Source organism: Callithrix jacchus, chromosome 9 (assembly GCF_049354715.1).
Source record: "Callithrix jacchus isolate 240 chromosome 9, calJac240_pri, whole genome shotgun sequence".
In the NCBI taxonomy this organism is placed as follows: Eukaryota; Metazoa; Chordata; class Mammalia; order Primates; family Cebidae; genus Callithrix; species Callithrix jacchus.
In genome coordinates this window covers 72,257,847-72,276,714 of record NC_133510.1, presented here as the reverse complement: position 1 = coordinate 72,276,714, position 18,868 = coordinate 72,257,847, and the positions used below count along the sequence as shown (strand labels likewise).

At 38.9% G+C, this 18,868-nt stretch overlaps 1 protein-coding gene and 1 pseudogene across 16 annotated transcripts in view; both read left to right on the top strand.

The window, feature by feature from the left end:
• Nucleotides 1–4,337: 4,337 nt before the first annotated feature.
• LOC144577634 (small ribosomal subunit protein uS2 pseudogene) lies at nucleotides 4,338–7,441 on the top strand (annotated as a pseudogene). The gene has a single exon (XR_013521923.1). The product of XR_013521923.1 is annotated as a small ribosomal subunit protein uS2 pseudogene (transcript).
• A 9,247-nt stretch (nucleotides 7,442–16,688) lies between these two features.
• The window catches only part of BEST3 (bestrophin 3), a 44,476-nt gene continuing 42,296 nt past the window's right edge, over nucleotides 16,689–18,868 (top strand). For 8 of the 15 annotated variants that reach the window (XM_078336849.1, XM_078336844.1, XM_078336850.1 and 5 more), the window contains exons 1-2: nucleotides 16,689–16,809; nucleotides 18,177–18,343. Coding sequence is in view for 4 of the 15 variants with exons in the window: in XM_078336844.1 (XP_078192970.1) it covers nucleotides 18,192–18,343 (152 nt within the window). In the remaining 11 variants the exon portion in view is untranslated. The remainder of the gene's footprint in view (nucleotides 16,810–18,176; nucleotides 18,344–18,868) is intronic. The other 7 variants (XM_035256998.3, XM_078336852.1, XM_035256997.3 and 4 more) reach the window with 2 other exon arrangements.

The following is an 18,868-nucleotide window of genomic DNA, read 5'->3' as shown; positions in this document are numbered from 1 at the left end:
TCCATGATGAACACAGATGCAAAAATCTTCAATAAAATACTGGCAAACTGATTGCAACAGCACATCAAAAAGCTTATCCATCATGATCAAGTAGCCTTCATACTGAGGATGCAAGACTGGTTCAACATATGCAAGCCTATAAACGTAATCCACCACATAAACAGAACCAAAGACAAAAACCACATGATTATCTCAATAGGTGCAGAGAAGGCCTTCCACAAAATTCAACAGCCCTTTATGCTAAAAACTCTCAATAAACTAACTATCAATGAATATATCTCAAAATAATAGAAGCTATTTATGACAAACCCACAGACAGTATCATACTGAATGGGCAAAAAATGGAAGCATTCCCTTTGAAATTTGGCACAAGACAAGGATGCCCTCTCTCACCATTCCTATTCAATATAGCATTGGAAGTTCTAGCCAGAGCAATCAGGCAAGAAAAGGAAATAAAGGGTATTCAATTAGGAAAGAAGGAAGTGAAATTGTCTCTATTTGCAGATGACATGATTGTATATTTGGAAGACTCCACCATCTCAACCCAAAATCTCCTGAAACTAATAAGCAACTTCAGCAAATCTCAGAATACAAAATCAATGTGCAGAAATCATAAGCATTCCTATACGCCAATAATAGATTTACAAAGAGCCAAATCAAGAATGAACTGCCATTCACAATTGCTACAAAGAGGATAAAATACCTAGGAATACAACTAACAAAGGACATGAAGGACCTCTTCAAGGAGAACTACAAACCACTGTTCAAGGAAATAAGACAGGACACAAACAGATGGAAAAACATTCCATGCTTATGGTTAGAAATAATCAATATTGTGAAAATGGCCATACTGCCCAAAGTAACTTATAGATTCAACGCTACCCTCATCAAGCTACTCATGACCCTCCTCACAGAACTGGAAAAAAACACCTTAAACTTCATATGGAACCAAAAGAGAGCCCACATAGCCAAGACAATTCTAAGCAAAAAGAACAAAGCTGGAGGCATCATGCTACCTGACTTCAAACTATACTACAAGGCTACAGTAATCAAAACAGCATGGTACTGGTACCAAAGCAGAGATACAGACCAATGGAACACAACAGGGGTCTCGGAGGCAACTACACACATCTACAACCATCTGATCTTTGACAAATCTGACAAAAACAAGCAATGGGAAAGGATTCCCTGTTTAATAAATGGTGTTGGGAAAACTGGCTTGCCATGTGCAGAAAGCAGAAACTGGATCCCTTTCTGACACCTTACACTAAAATTAACTCCAAATGGAATAAGGACTTAAACATAAGACCTAACACCGTAAAAACTCTAGAAGAAAACATACGCAAAACCATTCAGTACATAGGCATAGGCAAGGACTTCGTGACTAAAACACCAAAGCATTGGCAGCAAAAGCCAAAATAGATAAATGGGATGTAATTAAACTCCAGCGCTTCTGTACAGCAAAAGAAACCGTCATTAGAGTGAATCAGCAACCAATAGAATGGGAAAAAATTTTTGCAATCTACCCATCTGACAAAGGGCTAATATCCATAACCTACAAAGAACTAAAACAGATATACAAGAAAAAAACAAACAACCCATTCAAAAGTAGGCAAAGGATATGAACAGACACTTTTCAAAAGAGGACATATATAAGGCCAACAAACATGAAAAAATGCTCATCACTTGTCATTAGAGAAATGCAAATCAAAACCACATTGAGATACCATCTCACATCAGTTAGAATGGTGATCATTAAAAAATTTGGAGACAGCAGATGCTGGAGAGGGTGTGGAGAAATAGGAATGCTTTTACACTGTTGGTGGGAGTGTAAATTAGTTCAACCATTGTGGAAGACAGTGTGGTGATTCCTCAAGGACTTAGAAATAGAAATTCCATTTGACCCAGCAATCCCACTACTGGGTATATATCCAAAGGGTTATAAATCATTCTATTATAAATACACATGCAGATGTATGTTCATTGCAGCAGAGTTTACTATAGCAAAGACTCAGAACCAACCCAAATGCCCATCAATGATAGACTGGACAGGGAAAATGTGGCACATATACACCATGGAATACTATGCAGCCATAAAAAATGATGAGTTCGTGTCCTTTGTAGGGACATGGATGAATCTGTAAACCATCATTCTCAGCAAACTGACACAAGAACAGAAAAACAAACACTGCATGTTCTCACTCATAGGTGGGTGTTGAACAATGACAACACATGGACACAGGGAGGGGAGCCTCACACACTGGGGTCTTTTGAGAGGGAATAGGGGAGAGACAGTGGGGGCTATGGAGGTTGGGGAGGGATAACGTGGGGAGAAATACCAGATATAGGTGACGGGGGGATGGAGGCAACAACCCACATTGCCATGTATGTATCTACGCAACAATCCTGCATGTTTTGCACATGTACCCCAGAACCTAAAGTGCAATAAAATATACGTATTAAAAAAAAAGAAACTTGGAAATTCTTAACCTTAAGGTGAGCATCAAGACCACTGCTGCTCTTCAAATAGACAAGAGTGGGACACGTAATACATAAGCCTGACCCAGTGTGGCAGTTGCTGTGTCCTAGTTTAAACATATTCAAAGGGAAGTAACAACAGGTCTTGGAAACTCCTGGCTCCAACTAGTGCAATATGAACTGGTTTTTCTGTGAAGACAGAGCACTATACAATAATAAAATCATGTGTATGAGAGGTAGAGATAATTACATATTATCACTCCTGGTTGCGCCCGTCAGCCTGGCATGTGGCACAACCAGTTCCTGGAAACTGCTCATCAACTGAATCAGATTAGAATCTTCCTTCCTCCTAAATGCACAAAGACCTACTTCCAACCTTATGTTTGAAATGCGGAACATTCGTTTGTGAGATACAAACCCTTCTCAGAAAGACCATGTACCAATACACATTTGCCATGAGTGAATGCTGCCCCTTTCAGTATTTCTTCATTGAAGTTGTCTGGTGTACTGTAAGAGGAATCTGCCTCAAAAGCTATGCAGTTTCAAAATGCCCCTTTCTCTGGTGTCTCAAAATGTTCACACCTTGGGGTAATATACTTTGGTCATATGTGTGATAAATGGGAGGCATGCTTTTCTTGTGTCAAGTGGGAGAAGGACAATTATGAAGGGGGAAAGCAGATTAATTTTAGAAGACAGTATATGTAAGGAAGCTGTGGGTCTGGAAAATAATTCACTTAAAATTATCCATGCCCAATACCCTACCTACAAATTCCTAAGTAAACTCAGGTGTACGGATATCCCAGTTCGAAGACCACTGCTTTAGTCTGCCTCCATTCATTCATAGATACAGAAACTAAAGCCCAGGGCAGTGGCCATCCAAGACTAGAACCTGTTTTCCAACTTGCAGATTAACAGGTTTCAACTCTACCAAACTGCTTTTTATTGTGACCTTGAATATATCTTATTTGAGGCTTGATTTTTTTCATCTGCAAAATGAGAGAAGTAGACTAGATCATCTTCATGCTGGATACCTTACCTTCATTTCTCCAGATCTACTCTCCAGTCTTCTCCACTCTGCTCTGGGCACTAGAAGTAGACATGTTTAAACTGTATCAATGGGCTCCCTCGTCCTGTGGCTTCTGATTGGGTGCAGTTAATGGAGGCCCTGGCAAGAGCATGGAAGGCAAAAAAGAAATAAAACTGGATCTTTTTTTTTTTTGAGACAAAGTCTGTCGCCCAGGCTGGAGTGCAGTGGTGTGATCTCGGCTCAGTGCAATCTCTGCCTCCTGGGATCAAGTGATTCTCCCGCCTCGGCCTCCTGAATAGTTGGGATTACAGGCACGTGCCAGCATGCCCAGCTAATATTTGTATTTTTAGTAAAGACAGGGTTTCACCATGTTGGTCAGGCTGGTCTCAAACTCCAGACCTCGTGATCCACCTGCCTTGGCCTCCCAAAGTGCTGGGGTTATGGACCATTCATTTACCTGCTCCAGCTGCTTGGTTACTGTGAGTTGCTCATGTCCTGCCCCTGAAAGCCATGAATCCTGCCCAGTATTCTTTTCATTCAGCTAACCTCTCTGGGTTCCAGTAACTTCTCCCTCCTCTCTCTCATTCAGGCATAGAAGTGACATTTTCCTAGAAAATTCCATTCCACTGGATCCACCCTGAATCTTCCACCCACCTACTGCTCCACCATTTCCCTGTTTAGATTGAATCTTGTCTCCAGGAAAAGAGAGGGCCAGAGGCAACTCAACATTCTCAATATCCTTCCTTAATCCCATTAAAGGATTCTGAAAGGAAAAATAAATGATGCCACTCTAAATATATCTTTAAAATCTGGGTCCAGTTAAAAAATCAAAGCTCCTTTCCGCGCTACCTGCCGAGGGCTCCAAACAGCGTTGATCTGGATTCCCGTCGTAACTTAAAGGGAAACTTTCACAATGTCTGGAACCCTTGATGTCCTGCAAATAAAGGAGGAGGATGTCCTTAAGTTCCTGGCAGCAGGAACCCATTTAGGTGGCACCAACCTTGACTTCCAGATGGAACAGTATATCTATAAAAGGAAAAGTGATGGCATCTACATCATAAATCTGAAGAGGACCTGGGAGAAGCTTCTCCTGGCAGCTCGTGCCATTGTTGCCATTGAAAACCCTGCTGATGTCAGTGTTATATCCTTCAGGAATACTGGCCAGAGGGCCATGCTGAAGTTTGCTGCTGCCACTGGAGCCACTCCAATTGCTGGCAGCTTTACTCCTGGAACCTTCACCAACAGATCCAGGCAGCCTTCCGGGAGCCACGGCTGCTTGTGGTCACTGACCCAAGGGCTGACCACCAGCCTCTCATGGAGGCGTCTTATGTCAACCTACCTACCATTGCTTTGTGTAACACAGATTCTCCTCTGCGCTATGTGGACATTGCCATCCCATGCAACAACAAGGGAGCTCAGTCAGTGGGTTTGATGTGGTGGATGCTGGCTCGGGAAGTTTTGCTCATACGTGACACCATTTCCCGTGAACACCTGTGGGAGGTCATGCCTGATCTCTACTTCTACAGAGATCCTGAAGAGATTGAAAAAGAAGAGCAGGCTGCTGCTGAAAAGGCTGTGACCAAGGAGGAATTTCAGGGAGAATGGATTGCTCCAGCTCCTGAGTTCGCTGCTACTCAGCCTGAGGTTGCTGACTGGTCTGAAGGCGTGCAGTTGCCCTCTGTGCCTATCCAGCAGTTCCCTACTGAAGACTGGAGCACCCAGCCTGCCACGGAAGACTAGTCTGCAGCTCCCACTGCTCAGGCCACTGAATGGGTAGGAGCAACCACTGGATGGTCTTAAGCTGTTCTTGTGTGGCCTCTTAAACAACATACAAGATTCATGGAAAATAAACAACGAGTTTCTAAAAAAAAAAATCAAAGCAAGTAAAATAAAAAAATATTTAAGTGAGAGAAGACTTCTTTATGTTTTCAAATTTTTATTTTGGTGAAAAATTTTAGACATAGAGAAAAGTTGCAGAGCAATACAGAGATTTCACATACCTATTGTCCAGCTTCCTCTAATATTAACATCCTACTACCACTGTGCAATGAGCAAAACCAGGAAGTTAGTATTGGGATAATTCTCTTAACTAATCTGCAGACCTTGTCCAAATGTTACCGTTGTCCCACTGATGTCCTCACTGGTCTAAGGTCAAACTGGCACGTCTCCGTAGTCCTCTCCAATCTGTGATGGTTTCTCAGTCAGTCTTTTATTACCTTGACACTTTTGAAGAGTACTAGTCAATTATTTTGTAGAATGTCTCTCAATTTATGCTTGTCTGATGTTTTCTTATGGTTAGATTGAGGTTACGCATTTTGAGCAAGATTATCATGGAAGTGATGTTATGCCCTTCTCAGTGCATCATGTTAAGAATCCCTGATGTCAATACGGCATTACTGGTGAAGTTAATTTTGGTCACTTGATTCTGTGTTAGTTAACAGGTTTCATCTCTATACGGCTACTGCTTTTCCCTAAAAGCACCTTATGGGGAGATAATTTGAGATCAAGCAAATACCCTGTTTCTTAACAGGACTTCTCTCACTACTGTTAGTGTATATTGATACCTGTCTTTGCTAATAGTGACTTTCTATTTCCATCATTCCTTCTATATTTATTAAAGAGCAGCTGGCCCTTCACTTCATTTATTTATTTACTTATTCAATTACTTATCTTTATGTCAGTATGGACTCAGGAACATGCATTTTATTTTCTGGGTTTCCATTACTATGATTATCCATTTTTAGCACAGCTTGTCCCAAATTTTACTGGGACCTCCTTCAATATGACTCCTGTGTCATTTTGACATACTCCATCATGTTTTAGTACTTCCTTAGTTTCTGGCAACACAAAACATTCAGGCTCGTCTTATATATTTCCTGGAATTGATTATTTCTCCAAAGAACACTTTACTTATTTGCTCAATCCTAATATGTACATAAAGTAGTCTCAGAGTTACTAACCCATACCTCTGTCTGTGAAAACAAATTTACTAACTAGAGTATACGTTTTTGTAGTTCTTTATGTCTTTAACTTTATATTGTACAGTCAAAACACTGTTTTCCAAAGATAGCTGGTTCTTCCCCAGCTCTTTAATTATAGTCATGATGTTCATTTGTAATATAGTTAGATCCACTTGTTACTCTTTGTATTCTAATTGGGGTCCTCTCACATCCTGTAGATTATAATTATTTGGACAGAGTAGGAGTCACTATGTGATTGATTACCTGATTCTAAGGGTCAGAGCTATACATAAAGTATATCAAGTCGATGTCACCCCCCAACCACTACCCCATTCCACTTCTTCCTTCTTTCCATCTCATTCTCAGATCCTAAATAACCAAATTTCATACGACATCTTTCTTTTAAAAAGTTATTTTGCACAAATGAGCAGATACACGTGTATTTTGTCTCTTTTTATTCTTCCATGAAAAGCAGCACACTATCAATCTTCTCTCTCTTTTGAGGTTCTGTTTGCATAACATAAAATTAACCATTTTAAAGTGTACAATTCAGGCTGGGTGCAGTGGCTCATGCCTAAAATCCCAGCACTTTGGGAGGCCAAGGCAGGTGAGTCACTTGAGGCCAGGAGTTCGAGACTAGCCTGGTCAACATGGTAAAACCCTATCTCTACTAAAAATAAAAAAAAAATTAGTCATAGTGGCACACACCTATAGTACAGCTACTTGGGAGACTGAGGCACTAGAATTGCTTAAAACCGGGAGGCAGAGGTTGTAGTGAACTGAGATTGCACTTCTGCACTCCAGCCAGGTAACAGAGGGAGACCCTGTCTCAAAAAATACATAATAAAATAAGGAAGTATACAATTTGGTAGCATTTAGCACATTCTCAATATTCTCCAACCTCATGTCTCTCTAGTTCCACAACTAGAACTAGAGAGTTCTAGATGTTTTCATCATCTCAAAAGAATCCCCCATATTTATCAAGTAATTACTCTCCATTTCCTACTACCTATAACACGTGGCTGTCAGGTCAATGTCACTCCCCAACCACTTCCCCATTCCACTTCTTCCTTCTATCTCATTCTCAAACCTTAAATAACTAAATCTCACACTGCATCTATTCTTTTAAAAAGTTATTTTGCACAAATGAGCAGATACATGTATATTTTGTCTCCCTTTTTATTTTTCCATGAAAAGTAGCAGACTATGGATGTTCTCTCTCTTTTGAGGTTCTGTTTGCATAACATAAAATTAACCATTTTCAAGTGTACAATTCAGGCTTGGCATGGTGGCTCATGCCTGTATTTCCACCTAAGTTTGGAAAACAGTATTTTGACTGTTCAATATAAAGCTAAAGACATAAAGAACTACAAAAACATATACTCTAGTTAGTAAATTTGTTTTCACAGACAGAGGTATGGGTTAGCAACACTGAGACTACTTTATGTATATACTAGGATTGAGCAAATAAGTAAAGTGTTCTTTGGAGAAATAATCAATTCCAGGAAATGTATAAGATGAGCCTGAATGTTTTGTGTTGCCAAAGTACTAAAAAATGATGGAGTATGTCAAAATGACACAGGAGCCCTACTGAAGGAGGTCCCAGTGAAATCTGTCTGTACGATTTCACCTGAGTAATTTCATATAGATGCAATCGTAATAATATGTGACCTTTTTCTATTTGGTTTCTTCCATTTAACATAATGTTTCACAGTTCACTCACATTGGAGCATGCGTCAGTACTTCATTTCTTTTTATGACTGAATAATATTCCATTGTATGGATACACTACATTTTGTTTATCTTTCTATCAGTTGATGGACATTTGGGTTGTTTCCACCTTTGGCTATTGTGAATACTGCTGTTAGGAACATGCATATATGTGTCTTTGAATATCTGTCTTCAATATTTTGGGGTAGATACCTAGGAGTAGAATTGCTGGGGTCATATGATAGTTTTATTTAACTTTCTGAGGAGCCACTGAACCATTTTCTCAGTAGTTGTACCATTTTACATTTTTACCAGCAATTTTACATTTTTACCAGCAATGTACAGGATTCCAATTTCTCCACATTCTAAGACTTGTTATTTTCTGTTTTGTTTGTTTACTTATAGCCATCTTAGTGGGTGGATGTGGTATCACATTGTAATTTTGATTTGCATTTACCTAATGATTAATAATGTTGAGCATCTTTTCACATGTTTATTGACAGAGGTTTTATTTTGTACTTTTTTCACCCACCAGTATACCCTGGAAATCACTCCATATCAATGAATAAAGATCTTTCTTATTTCTTTTTGCCGCTGCATAGTACTCCATTTTGTGGATGTACTATAGTGTATTCAACCACCTCCTGTGTAGGGGCATTTAGATTTTTTTCTAACATTTTGCAATTACAAACAATGCTGCTATTAATAACTTGGTGTAAATGCATTTTTTCTTAATTGTTGAAAGTGTGCTTTATGTGGATTCCTGAAAACTAAATTGCTGGGTCAAAAGGTAAGTTCATAAGTGATTTTGTTAGATATTAATGAAGTTAGCAAGGAACAACCGTGGCTCTCTTACTCTAACGATAAATGTAAAAACAAACTCTTTCTACAAGGGCTTGCAGAAGGGAAGCCCAGGAGACACAACCACTTGGTGTTTTGCTTTGAGGGAATAGAAATATGTATACAACTTACCTTTTTCTTTGGTTTCTTATAATAAGATAATGCTATGCTAAGGAAAGTAGCCCTGTCAGCACTCAAACAGATCTTACGTTCCTAAAGGCAGGATTAAATGTTCTGATAGAATGTCATGAGCTCTAGCAGAAGATGAGTCCCATGATTTTTGTGTTTTTAATTTAATCTAATCATGTACCTGTCAGAAAAAAACAGGACGAGCAAGAACACAAGTCATCCCCAAATTACCAGGTATGAGAAGAGGAGGTATACTCAATTTTCAATTTACTTCCGTTTTTCTCTCACAGAAATATTAAAACATATCAGAATGTGCTCTGAGACACCACCTTAGCAGTGGATCTGAACATCCGTATCTCTTTTATACTATTACTATGCTGTTGGAATGTAGTCAGTCAAATTCCACTAAAGAACCTTTATAATTTAATCTTCACCAAAACTCTCCTATACTAGAAGGGCATTCAAGGTCAAGAACCCTGAGGCATCTTAGGAACCACAAGAATAATATTGCCACCACCTAGACCATCATCAAAGAACATTTACTGTGTTCATTCGTTCATTATTATTGCTTACTGCTGTCTTAAGGGGTGTTCAAAGCATTTATCACTTACCATGTGAGTGCCCAATCCAATGTCTATAACATAATGATATTATGGAGTAGTCAATAAGAGGTGGAAGGAATCAATGTATTTCTGCCTCTATCCATTCAAATATTATATTGCAATTTAATGTGCAGTAGTCTAGTTTAAGTCTCCTTGAGGTCAATAAAAAAAGGAAAAGGAAAGGAAAGAGATGGCAGGCCATGTTTCCGACAGATTGGCTAAAAGGGGCCACTTACATCCCCACTCTTAGTTCCTGATTTAATTTGCTCAGGATACAGAAACTCAGAAGAGAGGTAACCACACAGAATGCAGATAAAGCATTCCACAATGCAGACAGAATGCAAAGACGGTACTCAGAGGTCCCTGAATAATGCCTGTCTTTAGATTTCTGGAATGCTGTAAAACCCACACCTCGAGAGGAAAAATGCTGAGATTTTTAAAAAAGTATTCAATAAAAACCACTTAAATTGCCGGGTACGGTGGCTCACACCTGTAATCCCAGCACTTTAAATTGGGTGGATCATCTGAGGTCAGGAGTTCAACACCAGCCTGGCCAACATGGTGAAACCCTCATTTCTACTAAACATACAAAAATTAGCCAGATGTGGTTGTGGGTGCCTGTAATCTCTGCTACTTGGGAGGCTGAGGCAGGAGAATAGCTTGAACCTGGGAGGCGGAGGTTGCAGTGAGCAGAGATCGTGCAATTACACTCCAGCCTGGACAACAAGAGAGAAGCTCCATCTCAAAAAAAAAAAAAAAAAAACCCCACCATTTATATTAAAAAGATGGGATAAACATCTGAATAAAAAATATATTCTCACTTATTCATTTCACAAACATTTATTAAGTGCCTACTAATGGCAGAAAATTTGCTGGGCATTGGATAGAAAGTAATTAACAAAATAGTCATGGAACTTGTCCTCATGACATTGGCATTCTCATATGAGGAACAGTGGAAACCCCTCTAGGCTGTTTTTAAATTTTAATTCAATAAATATTTCTTGAAGTAGGCACTATTCAAGCCACTTTCATCAGTGAACAAAACAGCTCCCTACCCTTGTGAAACTCCCATTCTAGTAGCGAGCAAAAGACAATAAACACAACAAACATGTCAATTACATGGTATATACAAAAAAGAATGGTGTGGAGAAAGAGCACAAGTGAAGCCAGGTGAGGGCATCAGGAGTGCTGTGGGAAGGGAGATGTGCAGGGAAGTATGAAGTTTTAGGTAGAGTCATCAGCTCATTGAGAAGATAATCTGAGCAAAGGCTTGAAAGAGGTGAGGGAGACAGCGCCTCAGATACCTGGAGGAAGAATATTTCAGGCAGATAGATTCACCACTACTGAGGCTGGGGACATGCCTGTGTGTTCAAGGAAAGAAAGGAGACAAAGGCAACTAGAGAGGAGTCCACAGGTGAAAGTAATAGGAAATGAGACCAGGGAGAGGAAATGAGAGCAGGTCATGTAAGACCTTGGCTGCTATTGAAGGACCTAGGCTTTTCCTCTGAGAAGAGCAGGGAGTGAATGAGGAGTTTTGAGCAGGAATGACGTGGCTTACCTGAATTGTCTTTTAACAAAATTATTCTGCCTTTGTGCCAGAACAGACTGCAGGGAGCAAATGCAAACACTGGGAGACCTGTGGGATTCTGCTGGAGTGACCCAGGAGAACCACAATGGGGGTTCTGAAGAGTAGGGGCAGTGGAGATAGCTCCCTGTCTGCAATAGTGAGATGACAGATTCTGAGTATATTTTCAAAGTGAAGCTGATAAGATTTGCTGAAAGACTGGATTGCAGTATGAGAGAAAGAGAGGAGCTGAAGATGACTCCAAGGTTTTAGGCCTTCTGGAAGGAAGGAATGTTATCAATGGAGATGGGAAAGGTTACAGATGGAGCATGTTTGTGGGAAAAAACCAGGAGTTCCATTTGGGGCATGTTGGGTTTGACATGTGTATGGGAATATCAAGGCAAGTCTGGAGTTGGGTGGAAGATCTGAGCCAGAGGTGTGAATTTGGAAGTGGCATTAAATCTGATTTTTATTGCATGTGATTAAATATTAAAATACAGATGTTATTTTTAAAAATATAAATTATATGAAGTAAAACTTGAAGTTTTCTTCTTCCCAAACCTACTACTCTTCCCAGCAGTGACCACTATTAAGGAGCTGTTATATGTTAAGAGCCTGAAGTGATGTCTGAAGAATGCTCAATATACCACATTAGAAAACCAGAACCAGTATGGGCTTTTCATTTCCACATCCATTTTACTACATGAGAAAAGATGTTTTAAAATTACCCACATATTTGTGCACAGCATTTTTCTATTGACCTATATCTTTCCTTTACCCACACAGTAATATAATATCTACCTTCTACAGTCACAGTGTAAAGTAATAGAATTTCACAGCTGTTTGGAATAAATAATATTCTTGGATTTGTGTGCCTTTTCTTGTAATATTAAACTGATTTTTAATTGATTCTATGTTGAATTTTTTTTTCTTTAGCAATCGGGAATGTATTTGAGATGAACAATATCATTCATTAAAAAAATGTCATCGATTATAGAGTACAGGATACACATTCAGCACCATAATTCTCTAGACTCTATGCTTTCATCTCTAAAATAGAACAAAGTTTCCATACCTTCCATTAGACACAGATGACCTTCAAAATTTGAACTAATGCATTTCTGTTTTGTTGAGTTCGCAATTACTTTATGCTAGGAAAGTAATGATGACTCCTCAAATATCCAGTCTCTTAGGAGCTTAGAGCTTCAGCTGTAATAAAACTCAGTCTTTCTGGTCTGAGGAGTTCACTATCTCTCCTCTGAACTCAAAGATAATAAGTTAATTGAAGAGGTTTTCCACCCTCTTTGGTTTGATTTTTGGCAGAGTTCTATGTCCAATGACATGTACAGAAACCTCTGCACACCTGGAATGCCATATGATTTACCCCAAACAGTGCTTGTTATGCAGCTGTTCGATCCATTGTTGCAGCCAGTAAATAGAAAACAAAACATACACACACACACACAAAAAAAAAAAAAAAAAAAAAAAAAAAAAGAAAGAGTAGGATGAGCTCTCAAGAAGCTCACCATCCAACTTGGCCAGTAAAAATTTACCTGTAGGAAAAAACGATCACTATAATTGGTTCTGAAACTAAACAAACCAGTGCATTCTGCTGTGAAAAAAATTGAACTGTTTTCTATGTTTTACTCCGAATTTTCCTTGAACTTTTAGCACTGTTTACTATCTTTTTTCTAGAGAGATCCGGCACATAGCAATGTAAGTTCCAGAAAGGAGTAGTAACAGGAAAACTGACCACAGGCTCATCGTACTTAATTCAACAACTTTATTTCTTATGGGCACATGAGCTCCCACTTGCAACCTGACTTTGCATCGATTTTTGCTGGTAGAATGTTTCTATTTGCAGGATAAAAGAAAATATATCAAAAGTTTGTGGCACGTCATGAACAGCATACCTGAACAAATTTGAGAATCATGTTCCACAATGCTTCATGAGCAAACAGGCTCAAAGGACATAGGAAGAGTCATATGAGACTTCTCTTTCCTCCCCCTCCTCCTCCTCCTCCTCCTCCTCCTCCTCCTCCTCCTCCTCCTCCTCCTCCTCCTCCTCCTCCTCCTTCTCTCACCTCCCCCTATTCTTCTTCTCCTCCCTGCAGTAGTAGCTATCCCTTGGGCTCTCTTCCATCATCCTTCCTCTGCATTCCAGCCACCCACCATCCCAGTTTATTCCAGAACAACCAAAATAACCTTCAAATTGATTCCCCTTCTATAGTCCCTACCTACTCCAGTTCATCACACACCCTTCCCATAGACCCACCTTTCTACAGCATAGATTTTTTTCAAACCCTTTTTCCATCAAAAGCATTTATTGATTCATTATTCCCCACTTAATAATGTCGCAAAGTCTTAGGTTCAGAATCAAATCCTCCAAAATGCAATGTCTGGTTTTTGGTTAATATTTGAATACACGTGTTGTCTACACATGACTACGTTCAACTAATCACTCAGAAGAAATTTACAAGATGTTTCTCATGTCAATGGAGGAACAAATCCATTTAAAACAAATGCAGGGCTTTTTAAATAGCTGCTTCTCATGTAGGAGGTGGTATTGGCTACATAAACTTTTTGTTGTTTTTACTATATCCTGTTTCCTTAAGGAACAAAGAGATTTATTTTGACATCCATGGGTGAATTCTAAGCGGAAATAATCACTTGTTCTTCTCTATGAATTGCCCTGTCATTGGAGCTTTAGCAAAGACAAATATGTTTCTTTGGGCTGCTGAAAATCAGAGTTGTCAAAATCACATAACTTGATGTTTACTGTCATGGGAAAATATGGCTGGTATAGTTATTTCATAGAGCCCTGAAACTGCCTAAGGGTCTATCATATTATTTGCTGTTAATTATAGGGTTAAAATATTTTCCACAAAAGTCTAGCAAGATTAACTTTATCCCAAATGATACCACCCCTCTAGTGCGGCAGGTTAGAGTGACACTTTCTTCTTTATATGTGGTTTTTCTTTTTATTTTTAATAATATTTTATTTTTAGAACCTGGAAAAAATATTTCTATGAATAAACTTAAAAATTCTCTTTAAAAAGTGATATAAACTGTAAATTTTGCAATCTGGTGTTTGTTGGATATTTTGAAATAAGCTTTAGTGGCTTTTCTCCTCTAAGCAAGGCTATTACTACAAGGCCTTTTAGTACCTGTTAGAAATAACCACCAGATTCAGAGCTCGACAATGGGAGTTTGTTCATTCAATCTGATCATTATTGACTAATTTGCATTTAGAATGCTATCTCCAACTATTAATTAGTCGTTGCTCAAAACAACCCAATGGGAGAGAGGAACATAATTATCCCTGTTTAAAAATTAAGCCAACCTACAGTGCCCCACAGAGGCAGATCCCCTAGCTATGCAGTCATGGCTGCTGGGAATTATACCAGCTGTCAGGGCTATCACACATCCAACAGGAGATGCAAGAGTGAGGATTTTACAAAATACCTCCAATGTTTCTATTTCATCAGCATTTGGGTTTAGATTTGCTCCAATTTGGTAACATTGATTTGTCTTGCAAACATTTATAAATATAACATTGGATCTATCAGACCACTTTTCATGGCAACACAAAAGATATGCAACATTGTATGCTTTTTAAAGGTTCACAAATTCCCTTAAATAACAACAGAATTGTAATAGTGAAGGTAAGGGATAATCAACAGCAAATATATACTGAATATTCATTATTCACAGGTCTCCATATTGGAACTATGAGCAGGGGTGGGGCAAGAAATTAAGAAGATACCTACAACCCTAGCTTTGCTCTGAGGTACCTAGAATTTGATAAAGAATCAAGCCAAATGCATATAAAATGGAATACTTTAGAAAAAGGTTAATTTTATGTAACCTCAATTCTAGAATAAGCATTTTTTCCTATATCTTTCTCCACAAAAATACATTTTCTTTAAGTTAATGTTCAGGGGTGCACAAGTTACTTTAGAAAGTTTGAAAAGTCCCAAGAAATTATTTATTTTATTACTTAAAGAATGCTGGTGAATTCTCTCTTTTAAGAAAGAAAGTATGTAGGCATAATCAAACTAAGAGGAAACACTGAATAATTTTTTAAAATTTCCTAACTAACCATCAAAGATAACTAATGTGATGAATCTGGCTGGGTGCAGTGGCTCACGCCTGTAATCCCAGCAGTTTGGAAGGCCAAGGCAGGCGGATCACTTGAGGTCAGGAGTTCGAGACCAGCCTGGCAAACATGGTAAAACCCCATTTCTACCAAAAATATAAAAAATTAGCCAGTGTGTGATGTGCACTTGTAATCCCATCTACTTGGGAGGCTGAGGCAGGAAAATCGCTTCAACCCAGGAAGCGAGGTTGCAGTGAGCTGAGATTGTGCCACGGCACTCCAGCCTGGGTGACAGAGCAAGACTCCATCTAAAAAAAATATATGTGTATATATACATATAGATCTATACGTATAGATATGATGAATCCATGTGTTATTATTTCCCACTATTCTAAGCCATCAACATATCGTGATTCTCTATGTGCTCTTCTAACATACACACACTAACGCATAATTGGTGCTTTGAATTGAAGAACATTTTCAATACCTCTCAAGTGGGCAAAAATCCTGTTTATATTCTTGTCTGCCCCAGTTTATGGCTTCATAACTTTTTTTTTTTTAATGAGCCAGAGTCTCGCTCTGGTGCCCAGGCTAGAGTGCAGTAGGGTGATCTCAGCTCACTGCAGCCCCTGCCTCCTGGGTTCCAGTGATTCTCCAGCCTCAACCTCCTGAGTAGCTGGGATTACAGGAGCCCACCACCAGGCCCAGCTAATTTTTGTATTTTTAGTAGAGATGGTGTTTCACCACATTGGCCAGGCTGGTCTTGAACTCCTGACTTCAGATGATCCGCCTGCCTCAGCTTCCCAAAGTGCTGGCATTACAGGTGTGAGCCACCGCATCCCACCCCAGCTTTAAGAATTCAATCTTCATTTCAAGCACAGAAAGTCTGTTTTTTTGTTTGTGTGTGTGTGTGTGTGTGTGTGTTTTGGTTTCTTTTTTGGCTAATGGGGACTCTTTTTTGAACTCTTTAGGGTCAAATGAACCTTTCTTCCTTGATCCCAGGGTGGAGTCAAAATGAATATAACAGACAAACAGCCCAACATCCTTCGTGTCACTGCCAACTTCTCATTCAAAGAGGTACTGGGGGTGGCAGGTGGAGTTATAATTATAGCTTAGAAAAAAGCAGCATCAGCAGCTGTTGCTTCTGTTTGTTCCTGGCTATAACTGTCATCAGTGGGTAAATTGGCATAAACAGGGCTCCACAAGTGGAAAAACACTTAACCCCTGTACTTGTCACACTCTGGGTCCTCTTAGTGGCCAGAGAACAGAAAGAAAATCTGACTGTGCATGGGCAAAGGGTAACACCGGGAGTGCAGCACCGGCCTGAAGGCGCCTCTTCAGGGGGAGCCCGAAATTTGAAGATTATCTTTCCTGGTGGAGACTCCAAACCAAATAAATAGGTTAGTGCCCAGAGTAAACCTATGCATTTTAATTCTGACCTCTACTTGCTGTGATTTTCATTTTCCTGGCAGAGCTTAAAAACAAGAGTGAACTACTAAATGAAAGAAGAGAAAGTTATTCAAGGACTGTTATTTAAAACTACTGGGAGTCCATGAGAACAAACTATGAAATGGGCTTCATTTATTATGCTCCTCTCCCAATTTTGGCTGTATTCACACTAGACAAATAGACAAGGTAAAGATGGAAAAATAAAACCGGTTTTGTGGCATGAGTCCCATCCTTTCGTAATGCCACTTACTTATGCCAAAAGGCCCTGGCTTCTTTATTAAAATCAGTAATGTTGAAAGCTAAGTTTGTGATTTTAGAAAATGCTGTAGATGCAGCTCCAGAGTTCCATTTCCTTAGGGAAAATGGGCAAATCAGAGTTGAATTGTTTTTCCAGCAATGAGTAAAGACAGAAAATTTTCTTGTTTGTGATAAAATATGTGGTGTAGGTTACTTCCCAAAAGAAATCTGCTATAGAATTTATTTTTTGTATTTAGTGCAATTCTACCTAAAATCTTCATAATTTCAGTCTAAGTAACTCTATAAGACTCTCCATGTAGATCCTTTTGAGAAAAGTAAGATTTTAAATAAATCTCATTTTATTTGCATATGTTCTAACTTAGTCAGAAATTGAGCAGGATTTTCAAAGATTAGCTTTGTGCTGTCTGTTTCAAACCCTGGTGGAATTCCAAAGAACTCACTGAAAAAGGCTTTGAGGCCCAGTGCTCATCCTAACCACGTTCATGAAATGGACTCAAATAGAAAGAGTCATAAATAATGACCTTATTTTGTTCAGCTCCAAATAGAATATGAACTATCCCTAAGCATTTCTGTATAACTTTTCATGGGGAAAGTGCACTATTCTTATTTATGACTATGACCCAACTTTTTGGCTACCCTTTGAAATGCAATGAGTGCTAACAATCGGACCTCCAGTAGCGAGACACCTACATGCAACCAAACTCACCAAAAGTGCCCCATCAATTAAATTCCCATGAGGGCCTTGTTTGTCTCATTTGTTCATTCAAATATATATTGACCAATGGCTATATAATCTAAAAATAATATTTAACAGTTAAGGCAAGTTTAAGATGTCTAATATTACTCTTTCCAGAAACTCCTTTCTTCCTGCTTTCTGCTAAATGATCTAGCACTGAGATAACGGTTATCTGAAAGTTTCGAATTACAGAAACTAAGAAAGACAAAAAAAAATATGGCTGACTAGTTGCTGGCTTGAGTTTCCTTGATATACAGACATACAGATTTATGCCCTATTTTAAACATTGCTTTTTACTTGTGTTTTGTCTTCTTGCTCTTCTAGAAAAAAATATCCAAGATGACTGTCACTTACTCCAGTAAAGTAGCAAATGCAACTTTTTTTGGATTTCATAGGTTACTCTTCAAGTGGAGAGGCAGCATCTACAAACTACTGTACAGGGAATTTATTGTTTTTGCTGTGCTTTATACAGCAATAAGTTTGGTGTACAGGTACATTTCTTTGCATGTCTCCTTAAATGGCAATCAAATATTGTATAAAAATACAGTCTCAAAAATCTGAACCCTTTTATTGCCACTGACTCTGCATTATGTAACTCCTTTTTTGCATGAGCCTCTCTTTTCTCTTCTTCCCTTCAGGACAGATTTTAATCCACAGCTAACCATTGTTAGGATGTAAAATAGACTCTCACTGTAAGATTCAGGTAGCCTTCATGCCAGCCCCAGCTGTGCTTCAAGACTCTTGCAATAGGCATAAAATGGAAGGATTCTCCTTAAATCCTTACTATATAAAGATTTTTGAATGGGCAAAGTCCACAGGCAGATAATTATTGGTGCTTCTATCCACTTGTCATTCATAGTTTGTGATTCGACCACTTGTAGCCACTACTTATATAATGAACACGTACATGACTGGTGTATTTCAGGTGAAAGCTTTCCTTCCTTTTGCCTAGAATGAAAATATCTTACCCAGGATGATGCCTGCCACCCTTAACAATACCTCAACTAAAGAAAAGT